Below are 25,803 nucleotides of genomic sequence, written 5' to 3'. Positions count from 1 at the left end.
TGTAGATCTGAGGATAAGTGTGATGAAGCCTATCAGTGCGCGTTGGGATGTTTGAATGACGATTTTATATACTTGCAACACTGCTGCTCATTAAACATTACGTGGAATATTCGGTTGTTTGTGTTTATATTCAAGTTGGTAATTCTGCTATCGAAAGTGTGCAGTGAGGCCGTCTTATTGTTGATAGTCATGTTGGCGACATAAATGCAAAGTTCAGTTAATGCAAGCAAAGACCACACATATTTAATTCAAGCTTGCATTAATTTCAAGATTTATAGTAACCAAGTTTACATTTTCTTACCCTGAATTACCAAAGGAGCATCCCACTTTAAAACCATTACTTCTCTTATGATCATGCGGAATATCAACCTAATCTTACAATTAAATTACAAATCAGATCGCATGGTTTCAGTGATTACCCAAGTGTTATACTGATGGTTATCATACACCAACCAAGATGTTTCAAATATTGAAACATCACCATGATTTTACATTATGTACAGACACAATGGTGTAGACTTGCTACAGATGATGATGGTCACTAGATACTAATGAAGATGACACAATAGTTCTGCCACCTGATTGCCATTTTGGTGTCACTGTTTAATCAGCCAAATAGTTGCTCCACTCAAAACAACGGTCTGATAAGTAAACATGAATAGTAATGACACATTTCCTTGACTAAGATGATAACTATAAATTATCTAGAATCTAAAATAACAATGTGCTTCATGCTATTTCTTTCAATACTTTTCACTTTCAGGAAAAAACTTTTCACACCTACCAATGAATATAGTACTATATTCACCATGAACTATTTTTATTTGAATAATTGCAAAACATATCAACATCATGTAAATATGAAAAAAAGGATGGTTGGGTGTTTTTTTAGTTTTGCATACAGCATGTATAAAGAATAACATCTTGATTATTCTGAAACTTGAGAAAAGATGGTTCATATGAGATAAGTTGGTAAAACATCGTAACTGCAGATGGAAATTGTATTCAATGCATATTTTCAGATTAAACACATAACACATCCTCACAAGCATTGACAGTAAGTTGCTGTTATCCAACTTCAAATAAGTACATAACAAATAACCATTGGTATTATCACTTTACTAATCCACTATATATTCGAGACAGAACTTGTAAACAAGTAAAAAACAGATAAAGCATAACTTTTTTCATCTCCCATCTTGATTGTACTATGCATAGACTCGTTAATCCTGCCAAAATGTAACTCCATAATAACAGCCTAGTTCGGCAAGGGTGGAAATTGGACTTTTATAGTCAGTTAACTCTCTTGCCTCGGAAAGATGAACTATTTTTTGACCATCAAATTACTTTCAGTTTCAACTTATTGGCTAACAAACCAGTCGTTTGGGAAAAGGATTGACCATGGTACTGACAAACCATGTACTATAATTAGGGACTGATTTGATATTCGGGGGAGGGGGGCTGGAATTTTATCCCCCAAAATATAACCCCAGAAAAAGCTTGAAAAAATTAATCATGCTTCAGGCTGATGAAAAAAAGGCAAAATGCCTGCAATAAAAAATACATTGTTGCAAATGCTTTTTAAAAAACGTTATTTAGGCAAATAGTTTTAATCAAAAAAATATTTCTGGTGTTACAGCAGTAGCTGAAAAAATATCAAGTCTCCATAACAAATCCCTCCCAAATATTAAATTGTTGATTCCCAGAAAGAATTTCAGATTAAAACTCAACCTGTCAGTCACAGCATCTTATACCACTGGGGTACCCAACAGCCCCTCAACACTTCAAACAGAACATGGTACTGTGTCAAGTGCACTAGGGTTACCTTTCCTAGAAACACAAAATAGTTTTTTTTCTAAATAATTTGAATAAACAAGGAGATTGAACCAGAAATGGAATTCATCAGCAACAAAATGTTAACATATAACGAACAGAACAAAAAATACAATCCAATAAAATTTAGAGAATAGATTGAAAGGAATATGACAAAATTATTTATATTCAATCAGCAATTTGGACCTCCTTCAAAATGAAGTGGGGGTGGAAATTAAGGATATTTTCTCATCTTAGATCATCTCTGCTACCTAAAGACATTCAGCTCTTAATTGATAATGGAAAGTCTCAAGTATCAAAAATAGAATTGTATATAATCGAGAATGTAAGAAACATGGCAAAATAGGTAAAATCAACAAAAACAGCAAAGCAAAAACACAACATAGCAAAAAACATTAAGGAGATGCATATAAAGAACCAACTATGTTATTAACATATATCTGTGAAGTCTTTTCGTATCATGCAAAATAATCTCAGAACAAGTGGAAATGAAATATCAATCAGTGAAGATCTACATTCAAAAACCAGCACTAGGACATGGCGAAAAGACTTAGGTTTAATAACTCTATAAGAATCTCATCATGTTTGAAGCATAAGGATGTAACACAATCGCAGGTGCTTTCCACCCTGACAAAAAAAAGTAGAAAGATTCTGTTTGATATTTTGAAAGAGTGTTTCTTCAATGATCATTGTGAATAAAGGCTTTCATTTCTATTCTATTTCCTCTTCTGTACTACTGAGATAAATGAAGCAATGAAATCTAAAACTGAACGAAATTTTCAAAAAGTATCAACATTATATGAAATGTCATTAATTGACAACAAGGTCATAGCTCATTGGTGTTTGGTGATCATTCATAACAATAATCATGATAACAGGATAACATTGGTCTTTCCATCACAAGGCTAGCAGAGCTCCAGATAACTTTTTGAGCAATTGAGTTTTCACTCGAAGGTTTCCATTTTAATTGGGTTTTTTCATTTTTCACTGGGTAACCAATATTTTTTCACTCATCTTTTCATCACTCTATTATTTTTTTCTCAAAATGAGTAAGCATTTAGAGATTTAAAAAAATGAAATAATGATTTACATGTATATAACGGTCCTAAATATTGGCTTGACTCGGAAAGTAAATTATCTCGTAATTGTGTTTCGGAAATTAGCTCCGTTGTAACATGCTGAAAAAACTTCATTGGGTTTTAACGCTTGCTGTTTTCAAACAACTGTGTTTTCCATATAATGCATGGGTTTCTGTACGCAAGGTAATTGAAAGTAATTGGGGTTTGAATAGTTTTGAGGGCTATTTTACGCAAATGCGCAGTTTATCTGTAGCTCTGGCGAGTCTGCTCGAAACAGTTTCAACTAAACCTGCACCAATATTAAGAGAGTAACTTGGATTCATACTGCCCTGCACATTAATTTCTGTGATTTAAAAACATGTCAGCTTAAAGTGGACAAAGAGCCCAGATTGACACAAGTTACAGACTTCACCTTGAGGAAACCACAAATGTATTAGCGACTGTGTATTTTAATCAAGGTGTCTGGGAATTGAATCGAGGATCAGCAGATTCTGGCATGGCTAAGGAAGGCAACTCTGCACAGCAAATAGCAACACTGATTCGGCCACCCATGCCCCCTAGTATTAATAGTCAGAGGTCAGGTGAGAGAATTAAAAGACACACTTAAGTCCCATTACAACATGAAAGGTACCAGTCACTTTGTTATTGTCAGACTTGAGACTAAGCTTATTCAGGTTCCAATAATTCATTGCACATTCATTAAAGACACGTCAAAAACTACAAAAAATCAAGACATTACAATTGGCATAAGTGCACATGGGGTCATATTGTATATAACAATGATATATATCAACCAACAAGGTGAGGTTAAAAGAAGATTTTCAAACATATCTTACATAGTATTGTATAAGACATTAAAAACACCTGATATCTAGTTAGTAAATTACCGTATTCAACGTAATAAGCAAACAGGGTGCTCTTAAAATTAGAAATAGGGTTCTCTTATTAGAATATAATTTTGGTGGAAAAAACAGTTGAAAGATAAATTTCGCGGTTTATGCTGACAGCCTGAAATTTTTATATACGACATATATTTTTCCAGAATTCGCTTGCCAATATATTAGCAATTATAGCTGTGGGCGCTTATTAGAGCGGGGCGCTTATTACGTCGAATACGGTAGTTGTTATTGTAAGTCATACTGACATCTACTTGGAGTATTCAAGTTGAACATTTTTCTACAAAAACTACATGTAATTATACATTCCACAAAAAACAGTCTAACTACTATTAACATTATGAAAACTATGTAAGGCATGCACTGTGTTCAAATCTCCTACTAGACTACCTCCTGGTCCTGCTGTGTCATAAAAAGAGACATTAAAAGATGGTACTTGTTGTTACCCTGCCTGTTGCTTGTCAACAAGGACTGGTCGTCTCAGAGTCAGTATACTGTGTCTGAGTAGGGTATTCATGTGGCATGGTCTATAATGGACTGGTACAAGCAGCCCCACACACACATACAAGTGCATGCACATTGTGATATATGTGCATATGATTTAACATGCAATCTTAATGCTAAACCCCATTTAACATCCTGTCACATCTACTTTTGATAATTTCTTCTCATTATATGCTTTAAAACCAACAACCCACAACTTTAATGCCTACAATACCAAAGTGCTGTATCATATCATTATAGCTAAAATGGATAGAATTATCATAAAAACGCCCCAAGTTATCAGAAATGAGTGGGCCACTGTAACTTGATAATGCCCTCATATTACTTGACGACGGGCCATTATCACGCCCGTTGTTAGGTGACGTCATAGGATAGGGATAGGTGACGTAACGTTCAATAGTGATGTCATCTGGTTTGTTCTATGACGTTTCCATATTTGTAAAAGTGGGTCAGTGACATTCGTGTTGATTGCAGTAAATATTCAAAATCGACATTGTTGTTTCTTTTTATTTGATAACAAATTCCATCCATTTTAGCTATAATAACGGTAACGCTATTTTTCAGGGCATTATCATTTGCAGAAGCCCTCGGTCTTTTCAACTGCCCTCCTTCGTCAGGCAGTTAATGGAAGAGCTCGGGCTTCTGCAAATGATAATGCCCTGAAAAATACCGTTACAACATTACTTTTCAACAAATTAACATAATCATGATAACGCCCCCAAAATAAAACAAACCATGAATAAGTACCAAATTCCAAAGGGACCAGTTGTGGATATTATTTATCATTCATTTATGTCGGAATATGATAAATATCTTTAGCCCATATTTGATAATTGTTTTAGAAACAACTCCATTAATCTAGAAAATATGAACACTGCATATGATATCTGAATAAGCTTAAAAATATTATACTACAATTCTTGGCGGCTTACACCAGCTACGTTCACTAACTAACTGAAGTGTCTGTAAAATCTTCATCTTGAGCTCATCCCTCGAAGTCCAGATGTACAGATTCTATCATCTACCTCAGTGATAACAATTCTACTTCCACTTCTCTCCATGTTTTCTGGAACTGGTTCGGCTGAAACATGAAAAAAACATCTTTAAAACCGAAAAAAAACATCATATAAACATTGCATATATTTCACAAAGAAATGTAAGGGCCTAATGTAGAGTCTGTACCTGACAATCAGATGATTGCCACCATGAGCATCAATCTACGCAAATATATGATGACATCCATCAACCAAGTAAGCGAGCCTCACCAGTCGTTCCCATTGGTCGCCTCTCACGGGAAAGCATTGTCACCTCTTGGGTTGCCGAAGAATGGGTTCCCGAAGACCTATTCTAATTCAGTTCTTTACAGAGGTGCTCACACTATTAAGATTACACTTACTAATGATATATTTTTAACAAATAACAAGTATTTGAAATACTTACAGTCAATGTTTGAGACAGCCATATCACACTTTTTAATTTGTCAAATTACTAAATACTTCATATATAAGAATGACTAGGTTGATAGGTTCCTGAACATATTACAGAGATGTGGTCATACGGCACACCAGGGGTACGGGAAATTTAAAATCCCAATCAGACATTTGCATTTAGGCCACGCCCCCTTCAAATAGCGTATTTAAGTACGACTTCTCACACATATTACAAGTTGTTACTTTCAGTGTTCCCTCGTTATTGCGCGCTTTAATATAGCGCTAACTCGGTTATAGTGCGGTAAAGCATGGCTCCCAAAATTTACTAACATTTTTAACAAACTCAAGTTTTCCGATGACACAATGTTTTCCCAAATCTCAGAAAACATTGTCACGTAATACCGGAAATACCAGTCAATAAATCCGATAACGCTCATCAATTATTTGGACCTCGTTTGATTTTAAAAATGTCTGGACAGAAAAATTTAAATGTCCGATAAGCAATATTTTAAACCGGACATTTGAGATTCCCAATTGGAATGTCCAGCGCATATGACCATTTCCAGACCCCTGCAGCACATATAGCTGGAATGTTGCTGAGTGTGGCATAAAACAACAAATAAACAAAAAACAAACCAGTTCCAGCAGCAGAGGATGATGACTGAGAGAAAGGATGGATGTATGGACATTCGTACCACCATCTTCTGATGAAGTTTGTTTCATCACGGACCTATATACAAGTCCGTGATTTTATGATGAATGGAAATTGTTTTCAAATTTATTGTCACTATTTTGTAAAATGTTGAAGGGAAAAAAACAATGACATTAAAAAGAAGCTACAAAAGCACTCATTCTAATATTACATTTTAGTGAGTGAGTATGGTTTTACACCGCTTTTAACACTATTCCAATCCAATTCCAATATCACGGCTGGGGACTCCAGAAATGGGCTTCACACATTGTACCCATGTTGGGTACCCGGGTCTTCAGCGTGACGAGCTAACGCTTCAACCACTAGGCTACCTGGCCGCCAAATATTACATTTTAAATAATTTTATGCATAGATCTGGAGTGTCTGCAGACTATATGTAAGTAAAACCTCGATCTAGGGAAAAGCACTCAGAATTTCCCTCTCTCAAGATATTTTTTAAATTTTCAACCCAAACCTTGGAGTCGTGTTTTAACCATAACACACAGCCTGCAGACACAACACAAGGTCCATGTTGTATAATGCTGGTATCTATTGCCTTATCCGTGAGCATGAATAATCTTCAGTCCAGACATAACAGCCAAAGAAAGATAGTATCAGTCATTGCAGCAATCCCATAGAATTTGCTTACCATATTCGACGTAATAAGCGCCCCACTCTAATAAGCGCCCACGGCGATATTTGCTAATATACTGGCAAGTGAACAATCCCAATCAGCACCCCTTCCGATTGATCAATGTACACAAGACTTATTTATTCGTGAATGATACGCACTCGTGTGTTATATCAACCTTAATTATGGGCAATTATATTCTTGAAAAATATAACTGTCGTATGTAAACATTTCAGGCTGTTAGCATAAACCACGAAATTTACGATCTTTCAACTCAAAATAATATTCTAATAAGCGCCCCCTATTTCTAATTTTGAGACCACCCTTGGCGCTTATTACGTTGAATACGGTAACATCTTTCAGGTAATATCAGAAAAATTAGCACAATAACGCAGTTTGTGGTTCAAATACACAAAGCACATACAATCAGTTGACAATAGCAGTCTGAAGAAGAAGCATACATTTTTATGCAAAATACATTAGGGTTTCACAAAATACCGTATTTACTGTATTAAGCCTATTCGGGTATTTACCAAGGTTATTTATTTGGGGGTCCCAGGATAAATACATACAGAGTAACAAAAACATCTACATATTACTGGAAGCTCATGAGGCATTCAACTGTGTACTGTATTTTCTAAATGATTACGTACAGAAATTCTTCACAAATGGAATCAAATAATGAAATAGCAGCATTCCAACTCACATGATCCATGCATACTAATTTTCTGCATCCCAGCGGATACTCTCTGTATATTTAATTTTTGTATGATTTTCTTGTAAATTTTTATGCGTAAACACATGGTAAAGGGTGCAGGATTCTGCATCCAATGAATTCTTGCAGTACTTACCTGTCTGTTTTAATAAGCACCTTCTGATCAACTCCTAGACTAATTTAAAAGTATAATATTTATAAACGCCCCCTCCAAAGACCAAACATTTACATGACAGCTAGTCCAAATGTTCTGATGTATACTTCAGACACTTGCAGTGTGCAAGGAGAATATATTTTGGCTACCGTTATATGACTGCCGACAAGCCGACCCCGTAGATAAGCCGAGGTGTTAACTTGACCATTGAAATACAAAAGAAAATGATATGACCCGTAGATAAGCCGAACCAGGAAGTTAAAGGCAAAAAACACTGCGAAGTCGGACTGCAAGACATGTGCTGGTACTCACAGATATTCAAAAATATAACATGAAAAACTTAATTATATTGAAAAAGTCATTATTATTTCTAATAAAGATTTAACAAACCAGTCATCCACTTTCATAATGTGGGACGCTGTTTCTCTTAGGGGTTTTTAATTTCATAATGATCGTTATATGTTGCCATCAACAATGATCAACAACGAAGCGCCATTTTGTGAATCGGTATATATAAAAATTATAAACCCGTGAGAAAATATATCAGCTAGAGTTAAACAAAACACACACCCAGACACAACCAATGGCTTAGCCAATGCTCATGCAAAACATGACAAGTAACAGTCATTGAATAAAATTGTTCATTCCAAATGCAACTGAACTGCACTGTTGGAAGATGAAAATGCAATGTTTTCTAAATACTTTTATCTCTTATTATCTGTGTGAACCCTGGATAATGACACATATGAGTATATATGTATTCATGCCAAATTTTGGTTCACTTTTGTATGTGTTATTACAGTTTGTCATTTTAACATACACTAATTCTAAACTTGCAAACAGAAATGTGATGATTGAACCGTATATATTTATTGTCTCAGATCCTGAGACATATTTCTTGCTCAAATATTATAAATAATGAATTTTACTTCTACCCAATTGCCATGTGAATAAATATTAAAAATTCTGTTGCATCAATAAACACTCTTGGTACAATATTGATATTTGAAGAAGGAAAGGCCAACTCTCAGACAAAGCATCTGTTTCACTGGGAATAAAGTCAGTGAGGTGTTACGCCACTTTCAGCAATATTCCAGCTTAGGGTGAATTTACGCACTGAAACTCTGATATGCCTTGATACATGGCCTTTGATATACTTGATATATATTATAACTTGTAGTCTCCGGCTCGTGGTAGAAAACCTAGAATGGGATGCATAAAACCCCATGTAGCCTCAAGCTCGTGGTATAAAACCTAATGTGGGATGCAAAAAAAACCCATGTGGCCTCAAGCTCGTGGTATAAAACCTAATGTGGGGTGCATAAAACACAACCCCATGTGGCCTCCAGCTCGTGGTATAAAACCTTATGTGGGATGCATAAAACACCATGTTGCCTCCGGCTCGTGGTATAAAACCTAACGTGGGATGCATAAAACCCCACGTTGCCTCCGGCTCGTGGTATAAATCCTAATGCGGGACACATAAAACCTGCTTAACCTGCTTAATCAAATTTATTTTCCCGACATGCTTTAATGTAACATTGTCAAATAATTAACACAAATTCAAAATTGATAGAAAACAGCTGTTCGATTAAGGTGAGGTCAACTCGTCACGTCACGTGACTTCCATTGACTTGAAAAAGCGTGTGGCTTTTTACTTTGAGGCGGGGTATAAGGGAGTTATTCAGACTATCAGAAATCCACATGCAGCCTGTAGTGCCTGTGGCGGGGTATAAGAGATTTATTCCCTCACTGAGAAATTTATTACCCTCCTATGGGGCATACACAGTATTTTATCAAGATCAAGTGGACCAATCAAATCTCATCATTCCGACATGGAGGTATGATAAGGACCATTATCACATCACATCACATTACAAAATATCTCGACAAAAACCCTATGCAGTATGTGACTTTAGCAGCTAGTCCGAAGTCATGGTCTAGTAAAATTTCTTTTCCGGTCTAGTAAGCGTTGGTCCATATGTCCATACATTGTACATTAACACTATGATTCATTAAAAATGACGTTAAGTGACCGTGAGTGAGTGAGTGAGTTGGGTTTAACGCCGCTTTTAACAGTATACCAGTCAATCACGGCGTGTCAGCTTAATGTGGGAGGCAAGCCCGAAGTGATGCAGGTCTCAGACTTCTCTCCACTTCGGTGAAACCCACGGGCACGGGTATGGTGCTGACAAACCTAGAAACATAATCGGGGTGAACCGGGATTTGAATCCACAATCATCATTCTGGCGTGCCCAAGGGACACAACTCTGCACAACGAATCGCGGCGCCTTAGACGACTGGGCCAACCGTGTCCCACGTTAAGTGACAGGTTAAGGCTAGTAGATTGTCATATTTTGGGCACTGACTGCCCTATCTAAAGAGGGTTACATGCAAGCTTGACAAACTGCCAGTGGACTGTGAATCAGCTGGGATCATTTTTGGCTAACAAGTTCATTTTTGTTTTTTTCATTTTGTTCATTAACAAGGAGGAAAGAGTCTGTCGCCATAAGAGGTGTAACAATACAGTGATACAGTATTGTATCCCGATACAAGGGCCACGATACAATACATCCATTTACGCTCCTGTATCCTGATACAAACGATACATTAAATTACAAGTTATATTAGAGTAAATCATATGAACAGCAACAGAAACTGTTCAACAACTAGCTTGTGCAGATTCGTTTTTATTTCCCGGTTGACTATGAATAGCATATCACAGTGCTACTAGCTCATATGTCTGCCCTACAAAAACCCATCTTCAATCTCTGCAATTCAAAAATAAATGAATCTAGAGGTAGAACGTCCGCCCTGAGAGTGGAAGGTCCGGGGTTCGATCCCCGGCCGCGTCATACCAAAAGATCTTAAAAGATGGTACTTGTTGTTACCCTGTCTGGCGCTCGGCATTAAGGGGCTAAAACAAGGACTGGTCGGCTCGGAGTCAGTATACTGTGTCTGAGTGGGGTATTCATGTTAAACTGCGGCATGGTATCTCAGTGAGCTAGCACTATAAATCGGCATCAGACCGGACTAGTACAAGCAGCCACAAACAAAAGTGCATGCACGTCGCTATATAAGTGCAATAATCTTTGACGTGACGTTAAACCCAATTTCACCTCACCTCACTTAAAAATAAATGATTCAGGGTTGTGATTCACACGTAAAAAGAAAGAATACCAGCTTATGAAAAATAGTCATCATCCGTATACATATTGTATCACAATCCCTCCAAATCGCAATAATAAGGGGACAGTAGCGTGTCATGTTGTGGGTTTGGTTCCAAATTCAATTTAGTGCGGTTAAATCTACAGGTTACGACAAAGCTCTTCATTGAAAACACAGTATGTTTATCTCATAATTGCTGCAGACTTAGGGCCGAATCACCACATCGGCCTCTCATCAGGTATAAATAAATCCCGAAAAACACATAAAATACATTGACGGTCTCACGTGTAACTTGTCAAGTATCACATTCAACAAAGTTTATTTTCACTAATTACAGACTGATAAATAATGACATCATGGTTACCATGGTTACTGAATGAAAATGAAGCACAAACTCCTGCATGTTTAGTGGGACATCAGGTAATAGAAGCAGGTAGACATGAAGCAGTTTTATTACAATCATGTTTCGAGTGTTCACCAGATATTGTATAGACACAGTGCTACAATATGGAACTGCTGTGTCTATTGGTTAAGATGGCTGAAGGAGTAACAAAAATTCTCATAAACAGTGGAATCACTGTAACAGTGTAAGCCTATTTGTCCTCAGGCTCCAGGTTAATCAGTTAACATGGGTAAGCTGGCTTAACCTTGATAACAACGTCAGTGTTGACTACAGTACATATACTGGTTATTATTGTTACCATATTCCCTCCATTAAGCACCCCGCTACCAATAAGCGACCCATGAAGATCCGGGGTAGAACAGGTCTTCAGCAACCAAGGCTTGCCGTAAAAGAGGCGACTAATGCAATCTCATTATAATCAGATCTAAGTTCTCCCTGCCGCTAAACAAAGATCTGAGGACATCCCATTACGGGTCACGTCAGAACGACCTTTCACGAACTTTGACCGACCACTGAAATGGCGAACCAGAAGCCCCTGTGTTAGACCAAGAATTTAGAAGACGCTCTATATTTTGTAGTAAAATTATATTTTCTTCCACATTTGTTACAGAAAACGCAGGGGTATATTATTGCCAAGTGACTATCATCAAAAATGTTGTGTTTTGAACCAAGTTTGTTTATACCACTCTATCATTGAAAAGAAATTTAATTTATTACTTGCCCGTGAAGAGATCACCCATTTAATAAACATCCCGCTGTATTACACATTGTGTAATACCAAAACGTGTGCTTATGTACTCTCGGAACACGTTTCACGAACAAATATTGAAAGCTCTCAACACCCCTTGGTTAATTCATCAACTTTGCGTGTGGAGTTGATAGATCACTGAAAGGAGCTTATGCACACTCGATGACCCCAGCAACCTTGTTGCTAGGCTGACGTCACATGGCATTGTTTTGCCGATGGATCTTGCTACAAAATTCCACAAATTATGTCGTCGGGTATTGTGACGTTGTTGTAAACTTTGAGGTGCAAGGCCCGTTCCACAAGGCGATCGTATTGTAGCGCAACGACAGTTGTTAGTCTGTTAAGTATGTGAGTTGCGATAGTCTTAGCCCTACGATAATTTTGTGAATTCTAAAGGTGGACCGTTGTATGGTATTAAATTCATACGTTTCAACGTTTGACGTGTTTGAAGTATTATTCTGTTAAACTTAATTGGACTATGCCGTGGACCGTGTAGGTGTCAGCCCATTCATACTCAACAGTCTAGTTCTAAAAAACGTTATAAATGTCAAGTAATAAATAAAATACTAAACAAGCTCCCGTGTAAAACCAATTTTATGAAACTCATGAATAGTTGTGGTATCTGACTTGCTCGTCAGATACCACAAATATTCACTCGTTTCATAAAATTGGTATTACACGGGAGCTCCTTTAGTATTCTAAATTTATGTAAGGTTTCATTTAAAAGCATCTCTTTGTCATGTTTCTAAGCACTCAGGGTGCTTATTATGGCAAATACGGTATGTCACTGCTAATCACAAGATTAGGCAATATGTCATCACTGTTCACAGTAAACAAGTATTCAGCAGAAGAGAAGGTAAGTCTCAGCTTAATGACGCTGTAAGTAACTGTACTGTATGTCAGTTATGTCACAGAGATATAGATAAGCTTTTGGTTAATTGGGTATTTTACGCAGGGGGTTGAGGATTTTGGTTGGGTATTCACAAGTTTTAGAGGGTAATCAAATATTTTACCTACATTTGGGTATTTAACTTAAATCTGTTTCGTAACAATACCTGTAAATCCTCTAAATCTATGTGAATAGAAGTATACCTGTCTGCGTCTGCTTGTGTCTCCCACTCTTGGAAGCCATTTTATGTTTACAAAATCTAGCATTGTGAGAAAGGCGCTATTGTTTTAATTACCAAACAGCAACTGATAAAGATACCACATGTACATTGACTAGGCACGATCTGCTTTTCAATTGGCATCTATCCGTATGTTTGACGCTGAAGCTTTTCCGAATGTAACTGTCCGTAATTGGATTTGGCGATCTGCTGATACACAATCATTTTATCTATAAGTTGTAATATACACAATCGTTTTATCTCATATACGCATTAACTTTATTTCAAAAGAGTACTTCGAGGTTTTTTCCATATTTGATACACAAGTATTTGATTTGACTGCGTAATTCAGTTTATTTAATTCATATTTTATGCAAATACACATCTTATCTCGGGCGCTGATGTCATCATGTGTCCGCTTATTGCATGTATGAGTGAAACCCACAAAGAAGTCGCTGACAGATCAAAAAGATAGAGGCATAATGTTTGTTTGCTTCTGTTTTAACGCCACACTCAGCAAAATTCCATCTGTATGACAGCAGTCTGTAGATAAAAAAGTCTGAACCAGACATTCTCGTGACTGAAATCATGAACATTAACATGATTACAGTATCAATAGACAAATAAAATGAAAATTAAAATAAGTACTGTAATCACTTAATTTTACATTCATCAACATTCAGTTTGATCCAAAATGCACTTGCAAGGACAATGATGAAAAGACTTGTTGACATCTTTTATAAAAAGGTTCATGATTTTATAATCAGACAACACTCACAAATACATCCCCTCAAACTACCTTGCCATTATTAAAGAGTTGCATCTCTGAGGCACGCCAGAAACCTATGAGTAATATCTTGGGTTCATGCCAAATTTGCTCTGATAATGTTTCTTGGTTTGTCAGCACCATCCCTGTCCAATGAAACCCACGAAACAAAATCGACATCCGGTTCGTAAACTGCCTTGAAGATTTCAGTCAATTGCAAGATTTGCAAAGCATGTGTACCAACTCGGTGCCAAAAGATATTTTTCAAATCTTTTCATGTTTTTAAGTTAGGTGCTCATGTGATTTGATGCAATTCACAAAGTAAGACCCGTTTTATTTAAAAATAGATCTTGATTATCAATCAGATGGTCTTCACTGGGCAACGCCACTTATTTGAAGTAAATGCTAGTGATATGAGAGGTGGAATCTGACTGGCCAATAGGAGGGACATAGAAGGGACATAAGTACAATCAAGCCCCGAAATTCCAGCCTAGTTCGGCAAGAGTGGTAACTGGACTTTTACAGTCAGTTAACTCCCTTGCCTCGGGAAGATAAAAAGAACACTGCTTGGCAGCTTTTGATTTTTCATATTTTAATTTCAATTTCTGGAAGCCAATAGATTTGTAAACCAACTATTAATAAAAAGTCTGACCTAAACTGGATTTTGTTAAGCATGGTAAGATAGCAACAGAAAGTTGATTTATATGTTATCTGTCTTCATATCTGAGCACATGCTGAGTTTGTATTTAGAAGTCAATTTAAATGTGTTGAAAGATTGTTGAGTATTTGGCAATCAGCCAAGAAACAGCTGCAATCCAGCAAATTACAAACCGGGTCATCTAACTTTTAGAGCTTCACTGTGCCTGGGTTGTCTAACCATGCATGAGTGGTTTCTCCAATACTGTGGCCTGTGTCAAATTCATAGACTACGCCACAACAACATGAATTGAGGGAGCATGGGACTAGGCCTGTAACGATTCACCGATACCTACGACATCATCGATACTTATAGTCTGATTCCCGTGCAACCTTTCGAGTTGAGTTGATTGGTTCAACTGTGTCATATGGCCCTGTGACGCAGGGGTAGAATTAGGCAGATGGCTGTTACAATGAATGCTCGTTCCCTCCGTTACAAACAGGTCTGGTAGTTGATGAAATATAGTGATAGCTAAATAGACAGATTTTTTATTCATGGACCGATTGTCTTTAAATGTTATATCCAGTTATGTATGACTGTTTAATAATGTCATACCAACTTCGACTGGAGTAGGTCTGATAGTTTTTCAGATATTGTACTAAACGTCGGTACCTTAAATTAACTTCCAGACTATAGGTTAACCGATACTTGAATCGGCAGTACGTGAGATTGCAATGAACCATAAATAGACCAGGAAATAATGGAGTTACCTCCCATAATGGCAGAAGTAGCACAGCGCCACCTACAAGAATGGCAGAACATGAGGACATGGTGACTGAGGACATGCCGACTGACTGTTACATTTAACAAAATTCCATCATTTAAAACTGGTTCTTTTCTTGAAGTTTTCGTCGTCAAAAAATTTGAGACCACAATTAATAAATGCATGAAGATGGGTTTTAGAGCTGTGATTTCATCATTTCTTACAATCGTGAGTAGTATCGTCAGTCTGTATCGGGATACAAATTGTATTGCAAGATACCAGGCGATACTCAGCTCCACATGGGACAACTGACTTGGAATCACAGCGGTAATGAAGGACACAGAACCACCAACAACACTGAGGTGGGCACAAGAAGATTAGTTCCCTGAGGGAACAGCCTACTATCGAGGTGAAACTTTTGAACAATGAGATATCTCTGTTGGACTATACTGAAAGACTTGCACATCTTCTTGGAGTGAGTGAGTGAGTGAGTGACTGAGCGAGTGAGCGAGGTTTAACACCGCTTTCTAACAGTATTCCAGTTATATCACAGCATGTTAGTTTAATGTTGGAGGAAAGCCCGAAGTGATGCAGGTCTCAGACGTTTACCACATCGGTGAAACCCACGAGCACGGGTATGGTGCTGACAAACCTAGAAACATAATCAGGGGGAACAGGGATTCGAACCCACAATCTTAGGTTTCTGGCGTGCCCAAGGGATGCAACTCTGCACAGCGAATCGCAGCACCTTAGACGACTGGGCCACCTGTGCCCCCACATCTGCTGGGAGAGAACGCTTGACTCTAATTAATCTTATGCTCGTTGTGAACAATGAAATGTCTGTGTTGAATACTTGCTGACAACATTATTCTTGTGGTGATAGATAGATAAATAAATGATGAAATAAAAAATAACTGTCTTTTTTGTTCAATTTTGTGCACGCTTGTTAACAGTAAAATGGGTTGATCAACATGACTCCTTTACCTGACCCGCAAAGTCACATCCCTGATTATACCATGATACCTGGGTTGTCTAAATAGTAATTGCTACTGTTTTTAAAAATTATACGAAAGCAGGTTGATACTATTCACCATCTCTATATTCTGTTTATAAACAAATACACAATACTGTCGAAATTTTAATTTGTATAGATTTCACCACTGTTGTGGCTACACTCACATACCATGCATTCCAACATTGTGAAATTCATGTTGTTAGATAATTCAGTTTTGTAAACAAATGGCAAATCTGACATGTGAATAGTGACCAAGCATGCCTCTGTGCCAAATGTATCAGTAGACGACCATATTTACCATACTAAGTGCACCCCTCCAATAAGTGTCCCCAAACAACTATCAGACCAATCTGTAAGCAATCTTGATAACATGTATATTAATATATCAGTAGACGACCATATTTACCATACTAAGTGCAACCCTGCAATAAGTGTCCCAAAACAACTATCAGACCAATCTGTAAGCAATCTTGATAACATGTATATTAATATATCAGTAGACGACCATATTTACCATACTAAGTGCACCCCTCCAATAAGTGTCCCCAAACAACTATCAGACCAATCTGTAAGCAATCTTTATCACATGTATTTTAATGTATCAGTAGACGACCATATTTACCATATTAAGCACACCCCTCCAATAAGTGCCCCCAACCAACTATCAGACCAATCTGTAAGTAATCTTTATAACACGTATATTATTGTATCAGTAGACGACCATATTGACCATAATAAGCACACCCCTCCAATAAGTGCCCCCAAACAACTATCAGACCAATCTGTATGTAATCTTCATAACATGTATAACAAAATTTACATGACAGTCCATAACAGTGCATTTTATGGATTTTCACAGACAACAGCAGCACTGAAGGGGTATGTAATAGCCTTGTAACTCTTATCAAACATTTTATAGACGTTTCAACTGTTTCTTCACTTCATGTCAATCTCAGAAAACAAATTTATCTTGAGGTCGCCCCCTTGTAAATTTTCTAAGCATCCAGCGTGCTTATCATGGAGAATAAGGTATTGACATAAATACAGACTATGATTAGCTGAACGTGCGTGACTTAGCAACATTTTCCTGGTCTCTAACTCCCAACTCGTGGCTGACAAACTTGCCTGACAGAGATTTATGTAGGATCCCAAAGTGCTCTTAGCAGTCACATTGAGGAAAAATATTTTTTTCAAAACTGGGATTTTTTTAATGTTTTTATTTGCCAGAAGTATTAACATGATTAATACGATTAAATAAGAAGCATTTAAGCATCTTCCTCTTGATCATGTTTCTTGTCCTGATAGCGTGAAATACAAGTCACCTTGACAAAATCATTTCATTAGTTCTAACTGATTTAACATGCATTGGTAAAAGTTGAATCGGGATCCGGAAACCAGTCTGTGCACTGGACTTGTCCGGTTGTGACTGCAAAATGTCTGATTTGAAAAGTGCAAACCGGACATTTAACATGTTTAAAAATTTGCCAACTGGATACTTTCGAGAAAGTACTTGCAGGGCACTACAACTTGAGACCGGATATCATAACACATGATATAAAATAAAGAAGTGCAGCCAGAATGACATGTATTTTTGTTGTTGGGTAGTGGATACATGACTTTCAAGGATGTTATCAGCCAGCAACATATTAAGCATGATAAAAAACTACATTAGGTGATAACAAACTTAAATTGGTCAATAAGAATGTGAAATTTGAAATAAAATATCAATAGACATGATGATTTACCAATTAAATTGTATTTCCTGTTCTGCTAGGCATTATTTTATATGAAGAAATTAAGATTACCATGTGTATTTTCTCATAAACTAAGCCAAATTAGAGACCACATGAACACATTTCTACTAGTGATTTGGTTAAAAAATACTGAATAATATAATTTCAAAGAATTTTGATGCAATGAACGGAAGAATTGCATTTTATCAAAAATCATATATTCCAATTTTATGTTATTTTAGTTGTAGCTTTTATGATATGTAATTAAAATAATCATAACAATGACAGAAACAGCTTGGAACAGCTGATTGCTATTGCCAGAGATGTTTTATATGTGGATCAAACTTCCCCGTTGACTTGGGAAGACGTCATGTTGAGATATGATAGTCATACTAGGACAAATATGACTTTTACTTAGTCAAGTGTGGCATTAATAATATATGTATCAATTCTCTGTCAACTTAAGTTCATTTCAAGGCGTCAATATCGGTAATCTGACCGTGGTTGTTGTAATAGAAGTCCAAATATACAATGATCGTGTAAATGTTTTATAACCAGATAGTGTTGTAACAGGATTCAATTGCGTAGTTCAGCACAGATTTATTGATTTGGTATTTTCCGGTGTTACATGCTCACAGCCAGTGAGTGTGTTTGGTTTAACGCTGCTTTTAACAGTCTTCCAGTTATATCGCGGCGTGTCAGCTTAATGTGGGAGGAAAGCCCGAAGTGATGCATGTCTCAGACATTTACCACTTCGGTGAAACCCACGAGCACGGGTATGGTGCTGACAAACCTAGAAACATAATCGGGGCCAACCGGGATTCGAACCCACAATCATAGGTTCCTGGCATGCCCAAGGGACACAACTCTGCCAGCGAATCGCGGCGCCTTAGACGACTTGGCCACCCGTGCCCCCTACATGCTCACAGTAATGTCTCAAGACCTGTGGTGGTGTTTCAAGAAAAATAGTGTGCACTATACTCAAGAAAATACAGTGTATGTTTTGAAAGTGACCCTTGCTTTTATTCTTCTTCCATCTTAATCATACATGAACGAACACCAGTCACTGTCAAATATGAGGTGAGCATGACCAAATTACAAATGTACAATTGGCAAAAATCTTCCAGATCTCTGGTTCTTATTCCAATTTGGAAATTTGCAATAACATTTCATGCAGACAAATATTGGCCTCAGAGCAGATCTGATAATCCTGGATAAGTTGAACTAACTCACAAAACATGTTAGGAGAAGCAGGCGGTGCACCATCTTCCTGAAGCAAGAGAGTTAACTGACTTTAAAAGTCCAGTTTCCACCCTTGCTGAACTAGGCTAGTATTATGGAGTTACATTTTGGCTGGACTAACGAGTCTATGCATAGTCCAATCAAAATCACGCCAACTCGTTGTCATCAGATATTCGCCTTGTCCAGTTTCCACCCTTGCTGAGCTAGGCTAGTATTATGGAGTTACATTTTGGCTGGACTAACGAGTCTATGCATAGTCCAATCAAAATCACGCCAACTCGTTGTCATCAGATATTTTTCAAATCTTTTCATATTCTTAATGAAGGTGCTCACGTGATTTGATACATTTCGCGATGCAAGACCTGTTTTACCACAATACAGATCTTGATTATATATGGGATCGTCCTGACTCGGCTCCACCATTTTCTGAGAAGCAAACGCGAGATACGTGAGACGGAATCTGATTGGTCCATAGGAGAGGTTTAGAAGGGACATAACTGGTAATAGCCACTGATGCCAAGCAGCAAGCAGTAGATAAATTTAGGTCTCCAAACATAGATTAAAGACACATTTGACCACCAAAATGGTTAAAGGGCAGCAATGGTACACAAAGGGTTGATTGTCAGGTCACAACTCGACTTATCCCGGCTTACCATGCTTACCAGTAGTTAGATGGAAACCGAAGTCAAGATCCATTTCCCTTACACTGTTATTGAGAAAACAATACTGCACAGATATGGAGCATGTTATGAGAGGCATCACGGGTGTCTGGTGTGGATTCCTAAGGCCTTTGATTAATTCATGTTGGTTTACACGTTAAAGCATCTGGCTGTCAAAACCTTTGTTCAGTGGTTGATAGGAAATATAATTAGACCCTTCAATGTGTTTTATCTTATGGGAAATGTTTTTTTGTAAAAAGACGGGGTCAGTAGGAAGAGACAAAATAATTCATTATTCTGATCACATTGCGAGTAATTTTTAAAAATGTTATCATTGGTTATTCATGCAAAATAATATCTGTGAAGCTAATAACAGTATTTGAGTGTACATTACCATCTTCCTGAGGCAAGGGAATTAACAGACTACAAAAGTCCAGTTTCTACCCTTGTCGAACTTAATTATAAGGCATGGCTCGATAGTAGCGGCACTAGTGGCTATGAGTTATGTCCCTTCTATGCGCTGGCGATACACTGACCCAGGCAATGACTGCACAATGGCTGCCTTCACTAGACGAACAAACATGGCGGATGCGAAATGTATTTACTATAGAAAAACGCTAGAATGGGTGGTTTAAGTTTTTTCTTAGCATTTCCATTAATGCTCTTGCAATGTATACCTCACAAGAGAAATGTCCATTGTTACTTTTAGTGAAAGAAAACATTACTTACGCTGTTTCGAGACTCGAAAGTGGTTGTCACATCGGAGAAATGTAAACAATGACACACACACCATTTTCAACAGTGATATGTGTGTTAATAATTCATGTCAGCTCACTGTTGTCACAAAATCATATACATAATACATGGAATTAAACGACCGTGTGAATGATATACCGTTAGCATCTATATTGACAGGTTTTTGATTTACAGATCCTGTAATCAACCGATATCTGCGCGGCAGTTGCCATGTTGTTTATGAACAGATGAACCAGATGTCAATTTTTTAACACAATTTTGATAGGACTATGCACTGACTCGTTAGTCCAGCCAAAATGTAACTCTGAAATTCCGGGCTAGTTTGGCAAGGGTGGAAACTGGACTTTCATAGACAGTTAACGCCCTTGCCTCGGGAAGATGATATTTACAGGTCATTGATGATGTATCATATTTGTCTGTGTCAGCACGGCCAAGGTGGGAAATATTTTTATATCGTTTTCATAAGTGTGATAGTCATGATTTGTATTTATAATTATAAGCTTAAAACATGTGTGAAACTGAAATGTCTATTTTTCCCTGACATGCTTTGTAAAGGTTCATGGATCATGTAGACATGTTAAAATGAATTATAAAAAAGATTAAGCCAAACATTAAACCTGATAAATTGATATTGGAAACACCAGCCTATCAGTTAACAGAATTTTGAATTTCTCATTTATTTTTCAAGTCATTTCGAGATGATTAGAAACTCAACACATGAAATGTTATTAACAATAAATACATTGTAGACACAGTTTGCGGCTTCAGTTATAATGGTTGTAGATGTTATTGCAAATTTTACAAACGTTTGAACATTTTAGCGACTGTGCTAATAAATCTTCTTAAAAATATTTGACACAAAAATAGCTCCTATTTTTTCCTATGGTTTGGAAATATTTGGTTTTGCAGAAGCAAAAGAATTGAATCCGTACATTTATATGCTTGTAAAAGATTTCTTGGTGTTAAAGTGAGTGAGTGAGTATGGTTTTACACTGCTTTTAGCAATATTCCAGCAATATCACTGCGGAGGACACCAGAACTGGGCTTCACACATTGTACCCAAGTCGGGAATCGAACCCGGGTCTTCAGCGTGACGAGCGAACGCTAGAACCAATAGGCTACCCGACCGCCCCTCTTAGTGTTAAACGTGTTAAACACAGTACTTCTAACGAAATGGTTTATGGTGAATGGGGTCGCATGCCCTTGAATATATATCACTATATAAAAATCATAAGATATCAAACCCTGGGAATCGAACCCAGGTCTTCGGCGTCACGAGCGGACGCTTTATCCATTAGGCTACCCGACCGCCCGTTCTACCATTGACCACTTATAGCTAACACATGGCAGAAGCAAAAGAAATTAAATCCGTACATTTATATGCTTGTAAAAGATTTCTTGGTGTTAAAGTGAGTGAGTGAGTGAGTATGGTTTTACACTGCTTTTAGCAACATTCCAGCAATATCACGGCGGAGGACACCAGAAATGGGCTTCACACATTGTACCCATGTCGGGAATCGAACCCGGGTCTTCAGCGTGACGAGCGAACACTTTAACCAATAGGCTACCCGACCGCCCCTCTTGGTGATAAACACAGTACTTCTAACGAAACGGTTTATGGTGAATGGGGTCGCATGCCCTTGAATATATATCACTATATAAAAATCATAAGATATCAAACCCTGGGAATCGAACCCAGGTCTTCGGCGTGACGAGCGGACGCTTTATCCATTAGGCTACCCGACCGCCCGTTCTACCATTGACCACTTATAGCTAACACATGGCAGAAGCAAAAGAAATTAAATCCGTACATTTATATGCTTGTAAAAGATTTCTTGGTGTTAAAGTGAGTGAGTGAGTGAGTATGGTTTTACACTGCTTTTAGCAACATTCCAGCAATATCACGGCGGAGGACACCAGAAATGGGCTTCACACATTGTACCCATGTCGGGAATCGAACCCGGGTCTTCAGCGTGACGAGCGAACACTTTAACCAATAGGCTACCCGACCGCCCCTCTTGGTGATAAACACAGTACTTCTAACGAAACGGTTTATGGTGAATGGGGTCGCATGCCCTTGAATATATATCACTATATAAAAATCATAAGATATCAAACCCTGGGAATCAAACCCAGGTCTTCGGCGTGACGAGCGGACGCTTTATCCACAAGGCTACCCGACCGCCCGTTCTACCATTGACCACTTATAGCTAACACGCCTCAGTCATAAACCACTATGGAAGGAAAGAACAAGAAGTTACCTGTTTACTTATACTTCTCGAGGAACTGATGGTGAAAGGTGCGGAAGTGCTTCAACACACGCTCAATCTCCTCCAGGGGAGGCAGGATGGTTGTGCGGAAATGGTAAGTTCCATCCCTCTGTGCAAACCCACTCCCAGGAACGGTACAGATTCCAGTCTCCTCCAAGAGACTGAAACAGTAGAACGCATCTGGCGCCTTGTTGTTCTTCTTTGCTTCTTCGACAGCTTTGGGGGGCAAAAAAATCTGTGGGAAGGCATACATGGCGCCTTGAACCTCATTGCATTTGATGCCTTCAATAGAATTAAAGGTATCGGTCACAAGGCGAGCTTTCTTCTTGAGTTGTGACAAAACATCCTCTTTTTCTTTAATGAACAATTCATAAGATGGTTCCCCCTGTCCAGGAGGGTTCGCGACGACATCCATGACGGCTTGTCCTGAGATGGGCGGGCAGAGTTTGGCAGAGATGCTCTTGAGATACTGCGTCCTGACCTCTGGGTCGAGGTTGATGACCTCCGCATAGCCTCCTCGGTAGCCACACTCACCCATGAAACCTTTCGACGCTGACATAAATGACGCCAGTTCCATTGTGTTGTATTCTGGTCCCATTTCCATGAGGACTTTCTTGAAGGAGAAAAACTCACTGCCTTGTGCATAGACGTTATGTTGATACACCTCGTCAGCCAAAATAAACAGTTTTTCTTCTTTGGCGAATCTGATGACAGCTTGAATGTTTGCCTTGGTCAGGACTTGCCCTGTTGGGTTACCAGGATTAATAATGACAATCGCCCGTGGTTTACAGTGGGGTTTAGCTTCAGCAATAGCTCTCCTCAGTTCGTCAACTTCCAAACCCCAGTGCTTTTCTTCATCCAGGTAATATTTGATGGGGTAGGCACTGTATTCTGCAATGGCTGCTGAGTATAGTGGATACTGTGGCACAGGGATCATGATACCTGCTTGGTCTTTTCCACCCTTTCCTGTCAGCAGCAGTGTCAAGATCGACTTGATTCCATCGCTGGCTCCTGTTGACATGATAATGTCATCGGGACTGGAGGGAAAGCCATCTCTCTGGGTGATGTAGGCAGCAATATCCTGTCTGATCACAGCCACTCCTGCGCTATCACTGTACGAGCCAATGCTAGCTCCCCGACATCCACCCAAAATACGCCTTGCCCGGCTTTTAGCATCTTCGGGGAAATCCTTACTATCGAGCAGATCAGGGTACGTACATAATGCAAGCACCTGTCGTATAAACTTTATCGGTTTTTGTCCGGTTGCATGACAATCGCCAATATTTGCCTTCACCACCTTTTCAAAAGGTTTTTGGGCTCCGTTTTTTATTTCTTGATCAATTTCATTAGCCCGTGCGACAATAGGTCCCCTGACCGCATACTCCATAAGCTTGACATTCGGGTTGAGTGTTTCTAAAGTCAAAACCTTGTCTGTTCCGTGCGAGCCCATCTTGTCAATCTGATGTTGCATACGATGCAGAGAAAATTACTTACTACTTGCTGTCGGTTGATTATGTGTTTTTCTTCAGTCACAGCCTTTGGTGTCTGACTCCAGTAGCGCACCGTTATTATATGAACCTGCCTTACACAACCGGCACTATTTTAGTCCCGACACGAAGCATCCGAGTATTGTTTCTTGTTTCGTCAGCTGAGCAAGGGCGGATAACTCTAAATGATGTAAAGCAACGGTTCACCTTCATGGAAGGTCATTACACAATGTGTGGTAGGCACGTACAAATGTGGGAAGGGATTTATTACGTGCCTGTCCGCGTATTTGACCTGACCTGTACACCTATTCACCGCCAACTCTGGAAATCTAGAGAAGGATGTCATGGTTTATTGTCAACAACGCCTGGTGTAGATTGATCATGCCACGCCCCCTTCCCTGTGCCAACGAACTTGCATAGCTCGTTCAACGCACACTGATGTATGTTTAATTTAAAATTAACTTTATATGATTTGTTTAAACGCGTTACAATTATGGAAACATTGGAAAGCTTATCAGCTATGTGGGGTGTGCCAGAAGTGGAAAAATGACAAAATGCAGTCTTTTATGGTATTTTTTATCACAGTAAAAGCATATAGGCAAGTATTTCTAATAATTTTTAGCTTATATATTCGAAATATATTTTACAATATTAACGAAGTTCCTCTAATTTTAACAATGTTTTCTGTTTTAAAGACGTTATTTATCATATTATTACGGGTCACAACACAACACTCGTCATTAATTGTTAATACAAAATAAATTGAAATATATGAAAATGCTACAGAACACTTATCGACCGGATGGTACAGATGGTTGTAAACAATTAGTTATAGGGAAAATGACTGTATTCAAATGAATCATTATATATCGCCGTCTGTACGGCGTGAATCTTGTGATTTGCCTACACCAGTCGAGCCTGCCTTCAAGCACGCGTTGAAAGGTATCGGTGTTCTGTAGACCTATAAGTAAAGGAACGAGTATGCATGCATGCATGATGCAATGTCTACTGACAGTTGCTACATGGTAGTGAGAGCAGATGCCACCTTAATTGTACGTTAAATTAATGTACAAGACATTTGGCAAAAGAACCTTCTCTCACAAAGTAACATTATTCC

General features: G+C 38.2%; 1 protein-coding gene across 1 annotated transcript; it reads right to left on the bottom strand.

The window, feature by feature from the left end:
* Positions 1–1,103: 1,103 nt before the first annotated feature.
* Positions 1,104–24,847, bottom strand: LOC139446772 (alanine aminotransferase 2-like). Its single transcript, XM_071228096.1, has 2 exons — positions 23,191–24,847; positions 1,104–5,393 (listed from the first exon to the last, which is right to left on the bottom strand). Exon 1 carries the CDS (start codon positions 24,668–24,670, stop codon positions 23,195–23,197), a length of 1,476 nt encoding a protein of 491 aa, XP_071084197.1. The 5' UTR covers positions 24,671–24,847; the 3' UTR covers positions 1,104–5,393; positions 23,191–23,194.
* Between the last annotated feature and the right edge of the window lie 956 nt (positions 24,848–25,803).

The sequence above is a fragment of the Haliotis cracherodii genome, unplaced genomic scaffold (assembly GCF_022045235.1).
Source record: "Haliotis cracherodii isolate W230 unplaced genomic scaffold, xgHalCrac1.p SCAF_6, whole genome shotgun sequence".
In the NCBI taxonomy this organism is placed as follows: Eukaryota; Metazoa; Mollusca; class Gastropoda; order Lepetellida; family Haliotidae; genus Haliotis; species Haliotis cracherodii.
Note: the sequence above shows the minus strand (reverse complement) of the source record. Positions and strands in the feature narration are given on the sequence as shown.